Source organism: Pelobates fuscus, chromosome 1 (genome assembly GCF_036172605.1).
Source record: "Pelobates fuscus isolate aPelFus1 chromosome 1, aPelFus1.pri, whole genome shotgun sequence".
NCBI lineage: Eukaryota > Metazoa > Chordata > Amphibia > Anura > Pelobatidae > Pelobates > Pelobates fuscus.
Genome location: NC_086317.1, coordinates 311049484 through 311066754, shown reverse-complemented (window position 1 = coordinate 311066754; position 17271 = coordinate 311049484). Strand labels below are relative to the sequence as shown.

General features: G+C 41.7%; 1 protein-coding gene across 2 annotated transcripts in view; it reads right to left on the bottom strand.

The window, feature by feature from the left end:
* The window catches only part of MRPS9 (mitochondrial ribosomal protein S9), a 114472-nt gene that overhangs the window by 10538 nt on the left and 86663 nt on the right, over positions 1-17271 (bottom strand). Inside the window, exon 11 of one of the 2 annotated variants that reach the window (XM_063458542.1) lies at positions 13554-13649. In XM_063458542.1, the coding sequence (XP_063314612.1) occupies positions 13558-13649 (92 nt within the window). In that variant the 3' untranslated portion in view covers positions 13554-13557. Of the gene's footprint in view, positions 1-13540; positions 13650-17271 lie in introns of those variants that run through there. The other variant, XM_063458550.1, reaches the window with a different exon arrangement.

Genomic DNA, 17271 nt, shown 5'->3' with positions numbered 1-17271 from the left:
AAACTGGAAACATTCTCTAGGTCAGCTATACCTTCAGTTTAGCTACTCTGGCTTAAAGTTGAAATTCACTTTGAATTCTGACTTAAGTAAATAGGTCTGAGTTTGTTTTACCCTTGATGTGTCTGTGTGTGATAGGGTTGACCCTGTAAACCTGTACTGGACAAAACGTCACTGGATGTTAAAGGAACACTTTAGAGTTAGGAGTGCTAAGATGTATTCCTAACACTAATGTGCCCCTCTGCCTAATGCCTAGTGAGTACCACGCGCATTAGGCCTTTCCCGATAGGAAAGGATGGGGTTTTGCTAGACAATGGATGACCGCATACACAGCGTGAGAGCTTCCAGCGTCATTTCAAACTCTGTGGAACTGGAGGAAGCGCCTCTAATGGATGTCTGGTTTAAAAAAAAAAAGTTTAGTTTAAACTTCTATTTATCTATTGCAATTTTATTTAAAATTGCTATTTGGGATTTTAATACTAACCTTGACAGACAGATAGACACACATACAGACAGACACACATATACAAAATGTTTAAGTCACCCTCCTGTTTCCTACCTTTTAGGTGCATTTCCCTAGGTGCCAGTGGTGGCTCAGGTTGATGGGAGTCAGAGTTCCCACTCTGACTCCCTCTCCTTCCTCCCGCGCGGCTCTCTGATAGCTGGGTGGAGTGACCGGGGCAGTGAGCTCATCACAGGGGGCCCGGTCGCGCTGTTAAAGCACTGCAGCGCTGACCAGGTCCCCTGGAAATCTATACCCATCAGGTGGCCCATGCTGTTAGGGCCACTTGAATGTACGGCCCCATTTGGTGGCCCCATCACGTGCACACCCTGGCGGTTTGCCGCACGTGCCGGGGCCGCAAAACATGGTGGCTGGTACCCGGTCGCAGGGGTCCACAGGGCGGCCAGGCCCTCTGGTGTGACGGACCCGGTTGCAGCTGCGAACCCATGTGACCCCTATATGTACGCCACTGTCAGATTATTTATTATTTTTTTTGTAACAGAAAGAGGACACCTTCAACGTCGGGAACTCGGGAAACTGATGGACATACATACCAATAAACGTACCCTAGCTACACATACTTCTCCCAATTTGTTCACACGTAACCTAAGACGTCCGCCTTTAACCACCTATGATGACATCACACATAGCGACCGTCACGGAAAAAGCAAACTTTAGTGATGACAAATTGAAACCTAAGCAACGCTTGAGCTCCGCCATAAGTAATCCTCAAGTTGACATCCCTCATACGAACATGCGGAGGTAACGCACTGACCCCCGCGACACAGAATTAGATAGTAAATGGCGCTCCAAGGTCTCACTTCTCACTCGAATAGGTGACCGCTGTTCACGCCTGCTTATGCTGCCCTGACAGGCCATACGAAACCCACTTTTCACTGGGCCCGTATACCGTCAATCCTATACTGTATTTGCTAGTGATATCTTCAACGATACTGTTAATCACTTTTTTGTCTGACCTCCACCTACCATATATTGCGACTGGATCTGCGTATCCGCCATAGTTTTCCCGTGTACTGAAAATGTTACCTCTAGAGGCCTGCGAGCCTCATTACCTGTTCTCTGAAAACCTGTTCCTCAATAAAAAGAGATTTACAAAAAAAAAGAAAGAGGACAATGCACATGCTCCAAGGGAATAATCCCACCAAGGTGCTCCAGAAAGGGAGGGCAAATCTCCACAAATTTCACTGGGAAATTGCACAAAAGCCCAGACACACCCAGTGGTTTCTTCAAAAAGGCAGTCTTATTCAGGAACAAAATACAGCAACAACGTTTTGGCTCTTACATGAGCCTTTGTCAATCCTAATGAACAAAGTGAGACATCCTTTTATTTTTAGGAATACAAATATCAATCATAATCAGTGATTAAACTCACTCGGTCGGGAGGGGAGGTAGGGCGTTGTGTGCACACACTTCCGAGAGTGACCTTGGCACAATCAGAGAAAAAAAAAAGGCAAAAGTTTACAGAATGGAGCAACTTATTAATAAATCATAACAGCAACCTCATGTCTGGTTACCATGAACACCTAAGCCAGACATCCCAAGTCTCCCAGTATATCAGGGAGTCTCACGCATTTTTAATGCGGCTCCCTGACACCCTAAAATCATAAACAATATCCAAGAAATCACACGCACAATCTGACATACCGTGTGTGTGATTTGCCACCTGATAATGCTCCCCCTTTAAGAGCCAACCAGACACCTGTGATGTCAGCCAGCAGGGAGGATGTGACCGTCTGTCACTTCCTCCCAGCTGCACAAAACACTGCCCTTGACGGCCCACAGCATCATGTAGGCAGAGGAGAGGCTGGAGTGAGCTGCTGCTGCATGCTCACTTCTATCAGCCTCAGCCAGTCCAGAACTTCAAGCAAGCCACCCTCCCAGACACAAAGGTAAGCTAAGAGGAGGGCGGATGCAAACATAAAGTATGCCTTGTGTGTATCTGTGTTTGTATGAGCCAGTGTGTGAGTTTCTGTATGTCAGTGTGTGTATTCTGAATGTGTGTGCATCTAAGTGTGTGTCAGTGTGTATCTGAGTGTGTGTATGTGTCAGTGTGTATCTGAATGTCAGTGTGTGTATCTGAGTGGATGTGAATATGTGTATCTGAATGTGTGTGTATCTATATGTATGTCAGTTTGTGTATCTGAGGGTATATGCCAGTGTGTATATCTGTTTATCAGTGTGTATGTGCCATTGTGTGCATCTAAGTGTATGTGGCAGTGTGTGTATCTGTATGGTAGTGTGTGTATCGGGTGTGTACCTGAGTGTCAGTGTGTGAATCTGAATGTGTGTGCCAATCTATGTATCTGTGTGTCAGGGTGAATCTGAGTGTGTGTATGTACCAGTATGTATCTCAATGTCAGTGTGTATCTGAGTAAGTGTGTGTGTGTGTGTGTGTAAGTGCCAGTGTGTCTATGTAAGTGTATGTGTCAGGTGTGTATCTGAATGTATATGCCAATGTTTGTATATGTCTATCATTGTGTGTGTGAGTGTCAGTTTGTGCATGTATGTGCCAGTGTGTGTATCCGTGTGTCAGCAATATATAAAATAAAATAAAAAACAGGATGGACATAGTCAGTCAAAAACAATGAGAAAATTTTACTCATTTCAAAACCTACATTTGAAAAATACAAATGACTCAAGAATAAGCATCATCTTTGTGTTAAGTGAAAAACAATTTATGATGATTCGGAGACTATAATAATTATGATAAAGTAAGCAATAAATGTGAGAAATATGTGAACACATAAAATGTACAAATGTGTTTGATGTGATAATTCCACAATATTAAAGTGCCAACGCATAAAGCAACCTGCATGATAAGGACAATTAAAGGGCCACCATTAAAGTGACAGTGAAGATGTGCAAACAAACATTATAACTAAAGTCTATTATATATAGAAAATAATTAAAAGAAAAATCAAAACTAAAAGATCAATCAATGCATAGAAATGTTATAACGTGCCATGATGTAAAATACTTCTTATGAATATAATGTGACAACTGCAAGATCTTATTGTGACACCATCACTTTACTTGTCAGAGAGGTTTTAATGTTGTGGCTGATCAGTGTATGTACCAAATACCTGCTCCCCAAATCCATTTGTGGCTGTAGTCAACCTTAATGCTCTAGGCTGTCTTGACACGAATGAAGAGAGAAAAAACACAATTCTCCATTCCTTCCAAGTCTGATTTGACTATCTAAAACAATGCACATCACGTCGAACCCCTCTGGTGCCTGAGGTTTAACTGCACCTTTGCCGGTGTCATTGGAGCATCAGTCAGCCCAGAACAAGAAATCCTGGGTGGCATTCTGTGCATGTGTGAGGTCTGTCATCAGCACCAGACATGGTGCCACAGAGGGGCGGCATGTGCTCCTCTCAGCTCGACCTCCCTGACATACATTCCCCTCCATTGAGGTGGAATGACATCAGCGGAGGACAATCTGGCAGAGAAAAGACTTGGCCTTATCTCAGGAGTTCAGCCATTTTCTTTCTTTTTCTTTTGTGGGGGACAGGATAGAAAGGGCTAATCTCAGCAAAAACAGTGTTTTCTCAAATATTTTTGGTTGGAGTAACCCTTTAACTCTTTCACAATGCGCAATATATCAGGGCTGTCATAAAAATGTGAGCGAGATTAGAGTGACTAGAACGCTATAAATACCAGTGATACCAACTGCTCTGGGACTGGGTACTTAATATGCATTGCTTTCCATCAGTGCATGTGATCAGTCTCAGAGCACTGACTATCAACATTCCAAGTCTTACCTTCACTCGAAGCCAAGTATCAACACTTCCTTCAACCACACACCTTATTAAATATATGGTTTGCTACCATTTTGGGTTATTTAAAACCATGATATGGTCTGCTAGTGTAATGGTCTGTAAATAATCAATGTATTGTGATTTGGTAGAACAATACTTTTAGAACACTAGCAAAGTGGTGATTTAAGTAGCTAGTTAGGTGTTAAACAAGGTAGTTAGCAAGGAGTACATGTTTATAATGACAGACATTGCAAATCAGTGCAGTTATAAATCACTCTCAAAAAGGACACAAGGTGAAGGGTAGTATCTGCACCACAACCTGTACAGTGATGTTAAGGTGCCGTCTAAGCACCCCACCATTACAGCCCATAGTAGTGGTTATGGTGCTCAGCTGTTCAAATATGGACAAAACTGATATCGCTGATGTGGAAGTGTAAATTATGTGATAGTAATTATCACACGGCAAGGAGGAGAATTTAAAAAAGGTATTACAATTTTAAGTTATTCCTTATGAATGGATCTTATTAGTCATCAACTGATTTCTGTGAGCATTTTCCCTTAAAATCCTTGCCAAAATTAATCAGTACAGGAGTTCCATCTAGTGGCCATTACATATATTACAGGGAGAAGAGAGACACATTGGTTTCAAATTAAAATATTGTAAAGTAAATATATATATCGTTAGTTGTCTTACCCAAGGACACTTAATGTTGAGGTGGTCTGACTAGGATTCAATCTGAGTTTTACAGTTCTAAGAAGCAGACTTATTGCAAACGGGCATGCATAATGCATTAAAGGTCAAAGGATAAAACTGAGAGTGGGATAAATAAAGAAAAGTCCCCACTTACCCCTTAGGGCCTCAGGATGCCATGCAAGGAACTCCAAATCCTTTGAAGTAATGCAAAGAAAAATAATGCCAGAAAAAGCAAGACCTGTATTACCCTGTTTCCGGATTATATTTTCTATTCTTCATGTGTTATTTTAAGATATGATAAACAACGTATATGGCTGAAATTGAAATAACTGCATAGAGATAATTTTCACCCTCAAATGGGTATGACTGCCACATATAGTGAGCTTCAAAGCTCTATCAGTATATCACTTCTAGAAGATAAAACAACATGATTTGCTATACAAAACAATCCACTAAGTGGTAATGCATATGAAAATGTAATGTGTACCCTTCCTGAATAAGGAAGGTATAAAGCACACAATTCTATCTATATATTGTTATAGGTAAACACCTAGCAAATATACAAATAACTTCTTATTTTTATTGCTGTTCATGCAAAGGTAAAAAAAAAATAAAAAAAAATGTAAAAGATAGCATTTTCTCCTTCAATCAAAAGAGCAGTATCTCACATGTGTCTAGTATGCTGCACTAAGAATTTGAGGTTGGTAGATGTATGCACATTAGCTCATATTATGGGACTGTGTTGGTTATCTTGGAAGAGGAGACACAGCTTTCAATTTAGATCATGACATATTCATTAACATTTTAGGAAAAATTGGAAACCGAAAAATCAAATCGGCTTCAACCTCTCTATATGCACTAGGGAGGATGAAAAAAAATAAAAATAAAAATAATATAAATATATAAATAAAAAATATATAAATAAAAATAAGATATATCCTATCACTTATTGCATCAACTGTCTGGGTGCCAGGACTACCGCTTTAATTCTTACCACTGTTTGACCCACCTAATTTTTAATGATGATGGCTAGTCTCTTATGTATGGAACACTGAAATTATTTTTAAAAATAAAGGTTAAAAATATAGCTGAGCAGGAGAAAAAGTTGGAGCATTGTTTCTAATTTGGCTATTTCGGCCTAAAATGTAAAACATCCCGGTCAATTCCAGCATATTGAATATACCAGAAGTAAATTATAGGGGGTAATATGAAGCCACCATGTTAGACACGGTGTCTTTTTTTTAAAATCATATTTATTTTGCTTGCCAACTGCACTTTACCTTACTTGTCTTTAATAATATAGAATAAATGTGACAATTATTGCACTGTATTTTAGAAAACCAGTTTGAAGTAAAGAATAAATTAGCTTGGTATACTGTAAACCAATATACAAAAACATGAAAACGTGATTACTTCCATTAAAATACAAGAATAAACCAGAGACTTTCCTATAGTTTCCATATGTAAAAATATACCCACAATAGGGAATAGTACTCTCAAAAACAATGACAACATTAAAAACAGGGCATAGCACAAAATTAGGGATTACAATTGGCCCCTCACTGTGTAAATCAGTAATTGCCTTTTAACAATCCTGCAGTAAAGTGCAGATGTATGCTCTCTATGGGTCGGATCCAAGGTGTTGGATTTCACTCCATCACATACGGATCAGTGTTGGACATTGACAGAAGAGAAAAAAATTATGAATATAACAAAGTAGAGACATAGAATGTGACAGCAGATGAGAACTATTCGGCCCATCTAGTCTGCCCAATTTTCTAAATACTTTCTAAAAAAAAAAAAAACATGTCTTGACCCATCCTCCCCTTCTAACTATCGTCCCATATCCCTGCTCCCCTTTTCCTCAAAGCTTCTTGAAAGACCAGTCTTTACCAGTCTGGCATGCTTCCTCAACTCCAACTCTCTCCTTGACCCTCTTCTACTGAGACCAGTGGCGTATTAAGAGGGTTTGGGGGGTCCGCCCCGGGTACCACTCACTAAGGGGGTGCTTGGGGCGAACTTTCACAGGGATGGCATTTCGCCGCCCCTGTGTGTTATATCCAGCAGCAGTAGGTCCTCTGTTCTCGCGATTCACGAGAGCGTTGCCGTGGGTTTCTATGGCAGAGGACCCTGCTGCTGTGAGCATGGAGAGTACTGGGCTCCTCTTCACTGCCCAATGATGCTATGCCACCGGACCACCAGTTGAGGAGGACAGGACGGGCAGGTAAGTGGCAGCACTTATTCCACACTGCATACTCTATACACACACTGCATACATTATACACACAAGCTGCATTCACTATACACACACTGCATCCACTACGCAAACACACACTTATACATGTGTATCTGTATGTCTGTGTATCTGTTTGTGTGTCTGTGTTTGTTTCGGTGTTCAGTACCAAATACATAAAAAAAAAATTGCAGTTGTTTTCTACATTTTAAAGTTGGGAGGGGAAGGGGGTGCCAAATAAAGGATCCGCCCCGTGAGCCAAATACTCCAGGTTGCCCCTGACTGAGACTGCCCTTATTAAAGTCACAAACGACATCACAGCTAAATCCAAAGGTCACTACTCCACACTAATTCTTCTTGACCTCTCTGCTGCCTTTGACACCGTTGATCAGGTTCTCCTTCTCCAAACTCTTCAATCGCTTGGTCTCTGTGACTCCGTCCTCTTTTGGTTTTCCTCATATCTCACCCAACGCTCATTCAGTGTCTCATTTTTTAATGATACCTGCACCCTTTTTCCGGTCTCAGTTGGAGTCCCCCAAGGCTCTGTCCTTGGTCCCCTTCTATTTTCTCTTTACACTGCCTCTCTTGGCAAACTTATTACCTCATTTGGATTCCAATACCACCTGTACGCTGACGACCCAGATATATCTCTCCTCCCCGGACCTCTCCCCTCATGTCCTGCAACATGTCACCTCTTGCCTTTTTTTTCTCTATCTCAGATTGAATGTCCTCCCGCTTTCTGAAACTCAATATTATCAAAACAGAACTTCCTGTCTTTCCTCCTCCTAATATTAATCCTCCTCTCGCACTCTCCCTTAAGATTGGTGGTACCCATATCAGCCCATCCTTACAAGCACGTTGTCTTGGTGTTACTTTTGATTCTGGCCTCACCTTTGAGCCTCACATCTGGTCTGTTGTCAAATGATGCCAATTCCACCTTAAAAACATTGCCCACATCCACCCCTTTCTTACACAAGATGCTACTAAAGAGCTTGTCCATGCTCTAGTAATCTCTTGCATTGACTATTGTAACTCTCTCCTAATTGGTCTTCCCAATAGCCTTACTGCTCCGCTACAGTCTGATTTTCCTCTCTCGTCGGTCCTCTCACACCTCGCCCCTCTGTCTGTCCTTACACTTACATTGGCTTCCTGTATCCTATAGACATCAATTCAAAGTGCTAACTCATATTTATAAAGCACTGAACAATTCTAGCCCCTCATATCTCCTCACAGATCCATAGGTATGCCCCTTCTCGGTCTCTCTGCTCTGCCAGTGACCTTCTCCTGTCCGCTGCTCGCACCCGTACGGCCAATTTGCGCTTGCAGGACTTCTTGCAGGCGGCTCCCTTCCTATGGAATAGCCTGCCTACCGCCATCAGACTCTCCCCTAGGATAAGAAAATTAAATGAAACCGAACGTGCAATAAAAAAAAAGGATAAACTTTAGATGCCTCTTTACAGGAAGTGTTTAGGAAGGCTTTGCAAGTCACATGCAGGGATGTGTGACTAGGGTTAATAAACAAAGTGATTTAACTTCTAAATGGCAGATAATTGAGCAGTGAGACTGCAGAGGCATGATCTATACACCAGAACTGCTTAATTAAGCTAAAGTTGTTTTGGTTACTATAGTGTCCCTTTAAGTCTAGGATCGCCTTATGCCTATCCCATGCATGCTTAAACTCCTCCTTTACTGTGTTAACCACTACCACTTCAGCTGGAAGGCTATTCCATGCATCCTCTACCCTCTCTGTAACGTAATACTTCCTGAAATTATTTTTAAACCTTTGCCCCTCTAATTTAAGACTATGTCCTCCTGTTATGGTAGTTTTCCTTCTTTTAAATATACTCTTCTCCTTTACTGGGTTTATTCCCTTTATATATTTAAATGTTTCTATCATATCCCCCCCTGTCTCGTCTTTCTTCCAAGCTATATATGTTAATATTCTTTAACCTTTCCTGGTAAGTTTTATCCTGCAATCCATGAACTAGTTTAGTAGACCTTCTGTGAGCCTATAACATGGCCATCACAGTCTCCACTAGACCTCAGGAAGGCATCACACTGCTAGATATACAGCTGATACAAACAATACAAACAGCACACACACAGTCCTCACATACCACTGACAATCCACAGACATGCACACAACTTCACAAGCAGTTTCTTACATATAATACCACAAGCAGCCCAACACATACACACTACCAAACACATAATGCCATACACACACACACAAAATATATCACAAGTAGCCCCCATGCACAGCATACATTCATAGGTATCATACACAATACCATAGGTGTGCGCACGGGGTGTGCCTAGGCACACCCTAATCCCCGCGGCACGCCTGTGAGTCCTGCAGGAACGCGTGGGAACAATGTTCCCACGCATTCCTGCAGGCACTCTGCCACCCCCAAATGCCCTCCTCATTCCCCCTGTCATGGGGGGGGAGGGCAAGAGGTAATGGACCCCCCCCGCCGGTCTCCATCTCAGCCGCGGCGAGGGAGCTGTGTGCTGTCTGCTTCCTCTCGCCGCGCGCCGTTTGCTGATGCTGGAGCCGGAATATGACGTCATATTCCGGCTCCCAGCTACAGCAGACAGCCCGCGCGGTGAGAGGAAGCAGACAGCACACAGCTCCCTCGCCGCGGCTGAGATGGAGACCGGCACCCGACCCACTGGACCCCAGGGACAAGTCCACGCCAGCACTCCAAGTAGGGAGGCTGGGTGGACAATTTTTTATTACAAAAATAATAATTTGTTAGTGTCTCTGTGTGTGTGTGTGTGTCTAAGTATGTGTGTGTGTGTCTACGTATGTCTGTGTGTGTATCTAAGTATGTCTGTGAGTGTGTGTGTGTCTGAGTGTGTGTGAATGTATGTGTGGGTGTGTGTACGCGTATATATGTGTGTGTGTCAGTGTGTGTGCACGTATATATACACGAGTGTATATTATTTTTTTGGGGGGGTGGGAATCTTGGGAGAGTTCTTACACTTGACCCCTGCCGGCAGGAGAGATCTCCTCATGCAGAGCCGGCACTATTTGAGTGCCGGCTCTGCTCTAAGCCTCCATGGGCTGGCGGGGAGATCAAAGATCTACCTCACCGGCCCACAGCAGCATAGAGGGAGGCAGGAGAGGACCCGGGGAGCTCTAGACAGGAGCTTCGCCAGGTTCCTCTCGCGAGATCTGAGCATTGCCGTGGCAACGCTCAGATCTTGCGAGAGTGAACTCTAGCCCCGCAGGCTAGAGTATACTCTACACTGGACCACCAGGGATGGCACATGGCAGCAAGGATCTCCCCTCCCTATCATAAGGTAAGAAGGGAGGGGGGATATTTACTACAGCACACACACAGCGCACATACAGCACCCTCACACACACAGCACACATACAGCACCGTCACACACACAACACTCTCACACACAGTACACTAACAGCAACCTCACACACACAGCACCCTCACAAATACACGACACAAACAGCACCCTCACACACACAGCACCCACACACACACAGCACCCACACACACACAGCACCCACACACACACAGCACCCACACACACACAGCACCCACACACACACAGCACCCACATATCACACATCAGACAAACCGCACCCTCACACAGCACACTAACAGGACCCTAACACACCCTCACACACAGCACACTACCAGCACCCTCACACACAACACACTAACAACACCCTCACCCACATAGCACACTACCAGCACCCTCACACAGCGCACTAACAGCACACACACACACACACAAACAGCAGTGTGTGTGTGTGTGTGTGTGTGTGTGTGTATGTATATATATATATATATATATATATATATATATGTATATATATTTATAAAACAAACAAACAAAAAATATATATATACATGCGGTGTGTGTTTGTGCTTTAGGGTGCACACCCTAATGCAATAGGCTGCGCACGCCTATGCACAATACCACAAACTACTCATGAACGTATACAATATAACAGCCGGCATATGCACAAATACACTATTACAAAGCAACTGCAGCACCCATAAGGAATACAAGCACAACACAGCAACAAACACCTCGATTTAAAAGAAATAGGATACACCAAGGGACTTGAATATCTTTGACACAGTACTACAAAAATATTGCCTACCCCTACCCTAGAGGCTAACAGATATACATGAGCCAGTCAACTGAGGAAGCCTTCGGGAGGGGCGAAACGTGTTGGAACATTATATATCGGTTGTATGCATATATATGCTATATTTTATTTTCATCCAATATATATGTTTTTGTTATACAATAAAGAATTGCACATAGTTTAAAAATAGACTCCTGGATTCCCTACCATCTTTTCAGATGAACCTTTATCCTACTGACATAGATGTATACTCGCTGTGCAAATGCCTTTAAAGCATAAAAAAAGAAGGGTCTGCATTGTGGTGAGTTTATCAAAAAGATAGGACAGGCAGAGATGAAGACAATTCACGAATTCAACACTTTAATTCCGCATGGACTTAAGGATTTTGAGTTGTGTCGAACAGAACCGGAGCATTGCGGGATGAGAGACTACTACAACAGATCAGCTACTGACTCAATCCACCCCACTTCCACAGTCTCTATACCAACAGCCTTTTGTTAATAGCGGTGCGTTGGGCTCACATACGCTCACCTACTGCGATTCTGTAAGTATCTGCACATTCATTGTGTGTGTTTTAATTGATGGAATACATTTGTTTTAATACCTATTGTATATTGCACTACTGATATATGCATACTGCACTATTTGTTTTTCTCTTTTTATGGTGATATTTTTCTTTGTGAGCAACTCTACAATTTAGTCACTTAATTTGTTTTTTGCGCTCCACTTATCTCATATTTTCTGTTTCCTGATCCCCTTAACTAAATAATAAGCTAGAATCAGGCCTCACTCACAACACTTCCACAGATTATGAGGACAATAATGTATATACAAGGAACTAAAAAGTAAACCTGCAGAAATTGCTTGCAAAAAACTGTAGTGGTTAACTTGATAATGGCCATACTTTTTAACAAACTGTGGCCATCCTGTCCCTGAGACTTACTAGTATGATTGATATCATATGCGGAGGAAGCCAATTCTTAAATCCTGCAGTATTAAAAAAATTCTTCCCCACCAGTGCATGTATTATTAAAGGGACACTATAGTCACCAGAACAACTACAGCTTATTGAATTTGTTCTGGTGAGTTGAATCATTACCTTCAGGCTTTTTGCTGTTTACATTACAGCCTAGTGATAACTTCACTGGCCACTCCTCAGATGGCTGTTCGAGATCCTTCCTGGGTCATAGCTGCCTAAAATTCATCCAAACATTGAGTATCTCCTCCCTCTGCATGCAGACACAGAACTTTCCTCATAGAGATTCATTGATTCAATTCATCTCTATGAGGAGCTGTTGATTGGCCAGGGCTGTGTTTGAATCATGTTGGCTCTGCGCCTGATCTGCCTCCTAGTCAGTCTCAGCCAATCCTATGGGGAAGCATTGTGATTGGATCAGGCTACCACTTCTGATGATGTCAGCAGACAGCTTTTTTTTCTGAGGAAAACAGCATGCAAAGTTACAGCTTCAGGCTTGAATACAGTAAGATTGTGCTATATTTATTTATGGAGGCATGAGGGGTCCAGGGGGGCTAGATGGTGGTTTTAACACTATAGGGGAAGGAATACATGTTTGTGTTCCTGACCCCATAGTGATCCTTTAAGTGATCGGATACCTATCATATTATTTGCTACTGAATTCACTAGTGTATTCTATTTTGGTGCACAAAAAAAGTGATTTCTGACAAAAGTGTTTAGGCTACATATAGATTCATTCCAGTTCTTTTAAGCTTGATTGCCTTCTTTTCCAGCTCAAATAAAAGTCTGCCCCTAAACTGACACTAAAGACATCAGAACATGCAGGTCCAGAGTCCAAAATCAGGAAGGGCCATGCAGGATATAATGTGACCAATAATAAGAGGTGGACACATACATTTTCCCAAATACACAAACTTACATATATGCACAGAGTGACAAGTGTCTACACACATTTAATTATGCCACTTCTGCAATACTCATGACCTGCTTCCTGTCTGATACATCAATAAAATACCTTTTTTTCTCTCCTGTAGGTCTAGCAGGCATACAAAGTTGGGACCATGGAATTTAATTTTTTATTTTTTTTGTTAACAACTTTTACCTAGTTATAAACTTTTGGTTAGAAACAGGACTGCTAAGCAAATGTTAATATTTTTAAACATGAAAATAAATACAAAATAAAATGAGACATTAAATATTTAATAATAATTTTATTATAAAAAAAATCCCTAATGAATGGTACAACCAGCTTAACGCTTCTTCCATGTAAACTTCCTTCGGGCTCCTTCTTGTCCAGGCTTCTTCCGTTCCTTAATACGAGGATCTAATGTCAGCAGCCCAGCTGAAAGACAAATTATTCAAAGTTTAGATTAAAATAGCACTCAGATTTTAATTTCTAGATGAGTTTATATTTATATCACCACACCAGAATATAAACAACTACATTACACCAAGCAGCTTTGGCTTCACCGAAAACCTACTTAAGTTTCGCTGTACGTAGCTTCACATATGCCTCAAAACAAGATTTTAAAGGGACATTCCGGGCACCAGTACAACTTGCTAACTAATGCATTTTCTGAAGAGACGTGGCTAAAGCTTATGGAACAGCAAACTGCAAAACTATTTTTTTTATCTAAAAATTATAAATCTTACAAGTATAAGCTACATTTAACCTCTTTAGGACAAGGGGTTAGGCAAATACAGTGACGGTATGACATGTACAGCACGTCATCATCCATAAAGGTGATAATATATTAATAAACACAAAAACCACACACAAAACAAAAGTATAAAAGGACAAAAAAAAAAAAAAAAAGAAAAACACCCACAGTTTGAGGACATATACAAACCTTGAAGGAGTTCAAAAGACGTGAAAAATTACTTTATTATAATAAGTTAAAATGTACCACTTTATGAACGTATTCTAATTGTGACAAACTGCATCTATGTATCCACAGGCCCGGGATCAACATAAGAGTCCTGAAATCATTAAAGGAACACTATAGTGTTATGAATACAAACATATACACCTAACACTATAGTGCTGCAGTGACTGTTTAGGTCCCTGGCCCCCTCTGATTGCAGTGAAAAGTTGTTTAACTCCCCTTTTCTGCCTCGCCACGTCAGTCTCATCATGACTGGCTCAGTTTCCATGGCTAAAATCAATGTATCTCTACGGGGAGCGTTCAGCGTCTCCATGCAGCGAGAGCAGACGCTGAACGTAGGTGTTGCACTCTGTAGATCACTGACATAGGAAGCAAGTCTAGGGGTTGTCTGAGTGTAAACAAGTCCTGAATGTAAACACGGCCTTTTCTCATTGAAAAGCCTGCAGGGACATGCTGTACATACCAGAAATTAAGCTTAGCAATATGAGAGAAGGATTTTTATAATGAAAGGAAAATAAATGGTCCTATATAAACTTAATTGAAGATAATTAAATAAGCCTGCTATTCTATAAATAGACAATATCTGCCTTATATTTCAATTAAATCCCCGGTGAATAAGATAGAGGCTCAAAAATGTACTGTGATTGTCCAGGTTCTGAAACCAAACCTAGAATTTGCGGTTTAATTTTATGTTTTGCTCAAATATAATTAAAGTGTTTCTCTTTACGTGCCCCAATACATATTTATTGTTTTTAAATTACAGAAAGGGCTTTCAATATCCTATATGTATACTTAGCACAACATTAAGTGTGAATAAAATGTTAAAAGTAGGAAAAACACATTTTCAATTTTAAAATAATTTTTACACATCCAACGCAACTGAATAAGAGTTAAAAATAGATTTACATATCAGTCTTGATTGTTAAATGCCTCATAAGTCTAGGATATAAATTAATTGGTAGTTAACTCTAACCCTATAGTAATCCCCCCAATATGATGATCATGATTGGCATGGGGACATGCTGGAGACTATGAAAACAAAGTATGGTGCAGTGCTCGATTTGTCCTTAAAAAGTATATAGTAGAAACAAAAAAAGAGTTAATAGTGAAGTATGCAGCAGCTCCAGACTATAACAGAATAAAAAATAGGTACACTCACACTTTTTGGGAGCTAGGATGCAGCTCCTATCGCCTGGGTGGAATAATCCCCACCTGCGTATATTGTGGAATATTAGCTCTTGTGGTATGTTCTTATTATGGTGGTGACTCTGGTAGATATGTAGAAGACATGAGAGGTATATGGTGCAGTGTGACAAAGTGCCCTTCGCCATTTGTTCTTGGAAAGGCCTGCTTGCCAGCCTCTTGCCTTGTGACTATGGCCCCTGGGAGATATTGCCAGTTAAAAAAAAAAGTATATTTGGGCTTATTGGATTGTTAAAACACTTTTTCTGCCCCTTTATTTCCACGGGAAAATGTGCCTCTTCCCCTCCCCCTTCTTCCTGTCCTATTGTTCTCCAGCAGGGCGTTGTCCCAGGTACACTGCCAGACCAGTTGAAACTGGCTGCTTTGTCCCTCTTCAATCTCTCATCAGCCCTTGCTATTGTTTAACCCCAGGGCGATCCAACTGTATTCGTGGGATCTGAGCGCTTTTCGGACATATTGAGCACTCAAATCCAAGCTATTTGGGGATATGTTGGACATATAGGTTAAACATTGTATTATATGAGTTATGTATTTTTATGTAGTTTTTGTAACAGTTTTTGGACTTCGAGATAATTGGCTTACCACAGCCACTTAAGCCAATTATCTCCAGGATAGAGGAGAAGATAGACCGGCCGCACAGCCTAAATCTGTGGAACTGTTTTGGGCATAAAGGCCATGCTTGCGGTCGGTCTAATAGGACTTCCATAAAACCCTTGAACCCCTGCTCTGATCTGGGTGATTTTTGGATATGTTGTTCACCCAGATCAGGGCTATCCATGTAGGATGTAGGATTTATGGGGATATGTTTGTGTTTTGGGGTGTTTCTGGACTTTGGGTAAAACTGGATATTTTCTGCCTGTGATAATTAAGTTAGCCCATTGTGTTTGTTAATTGTATCACATGCAGAGGGGAGGGTTTGTGTGCATTAGCTGGGAGTGACTGATTGTACTGTACTGTGTTGATTGGCTGTTGTAACTTTGTGTCCTGTGTTCCACAAGGTCCAAGTGGGTGGTAACCTTGTGGGGAAATGTGTATATAAGAAGCAATAAAGCCTTGGTGCATTCTGTTCCTGTTTGACCCTCAACACGTAGTCTTGCCTCGTGATTGGAGGGGAACTGCTATAATCACACTGGGGATTGCTATACTTTGTATACTCCCTTGCGCTCTAATTACTTAGCTCTTTTAAGAGCTGTTCCTGATACGCTCTCTTGAAGGAGAGGGCTTTTCCACACGGACCTGGAGGACAAAAGCTGATCCAGGGTGGAAGGAAGACGGTGAGACTCCAATTAAGCTACGGCGATTGTGGAGTCTGCGGTGGTTGTGGTGTCCGGTGCGGTGCTTCCTCGGCGCAAGCTAGGAAGCGTCCATCAACAGAAGGTACTCGGAGTACAGGTGATCCGTTACATGCAGTATCTCTTGTTCCACGGGACAAGAGACCCCAGTTCTGGTGATTAAGCTGCCTCGAGGACTGCATCAGTAATTTGTGAAGGAGCTGAATATCTCCTTATTTTCTACATGCTGGAGACTATATCACGGTTTGTTCAGAATCTGGGGTTCTCCCTTGAGCACCGGCCAGCCCAGATTCACAGCAGCTGAGCACAATCTGCTTGACTACGATGTTCTCAATGGATTGAGCACGGAGCGCTGCATGCAGCTTATTGAACAGCCCCCAGGTATTGATTGATATCTGGGTTACACTGGTCTGACCAGGGATTTAAGTTTGCTCACAACACATTGCAGCAACAGGTATTTAAATGCCTATTGAAATGGCTGTAGCAGCAGTCACTACGAGCATTGCACACAGCACATTTATCAGTCTGGGAATGCTAAAAACTCGCCCCAGTTGACAAAGGGGAGCTCCAGGTATCGATAAAT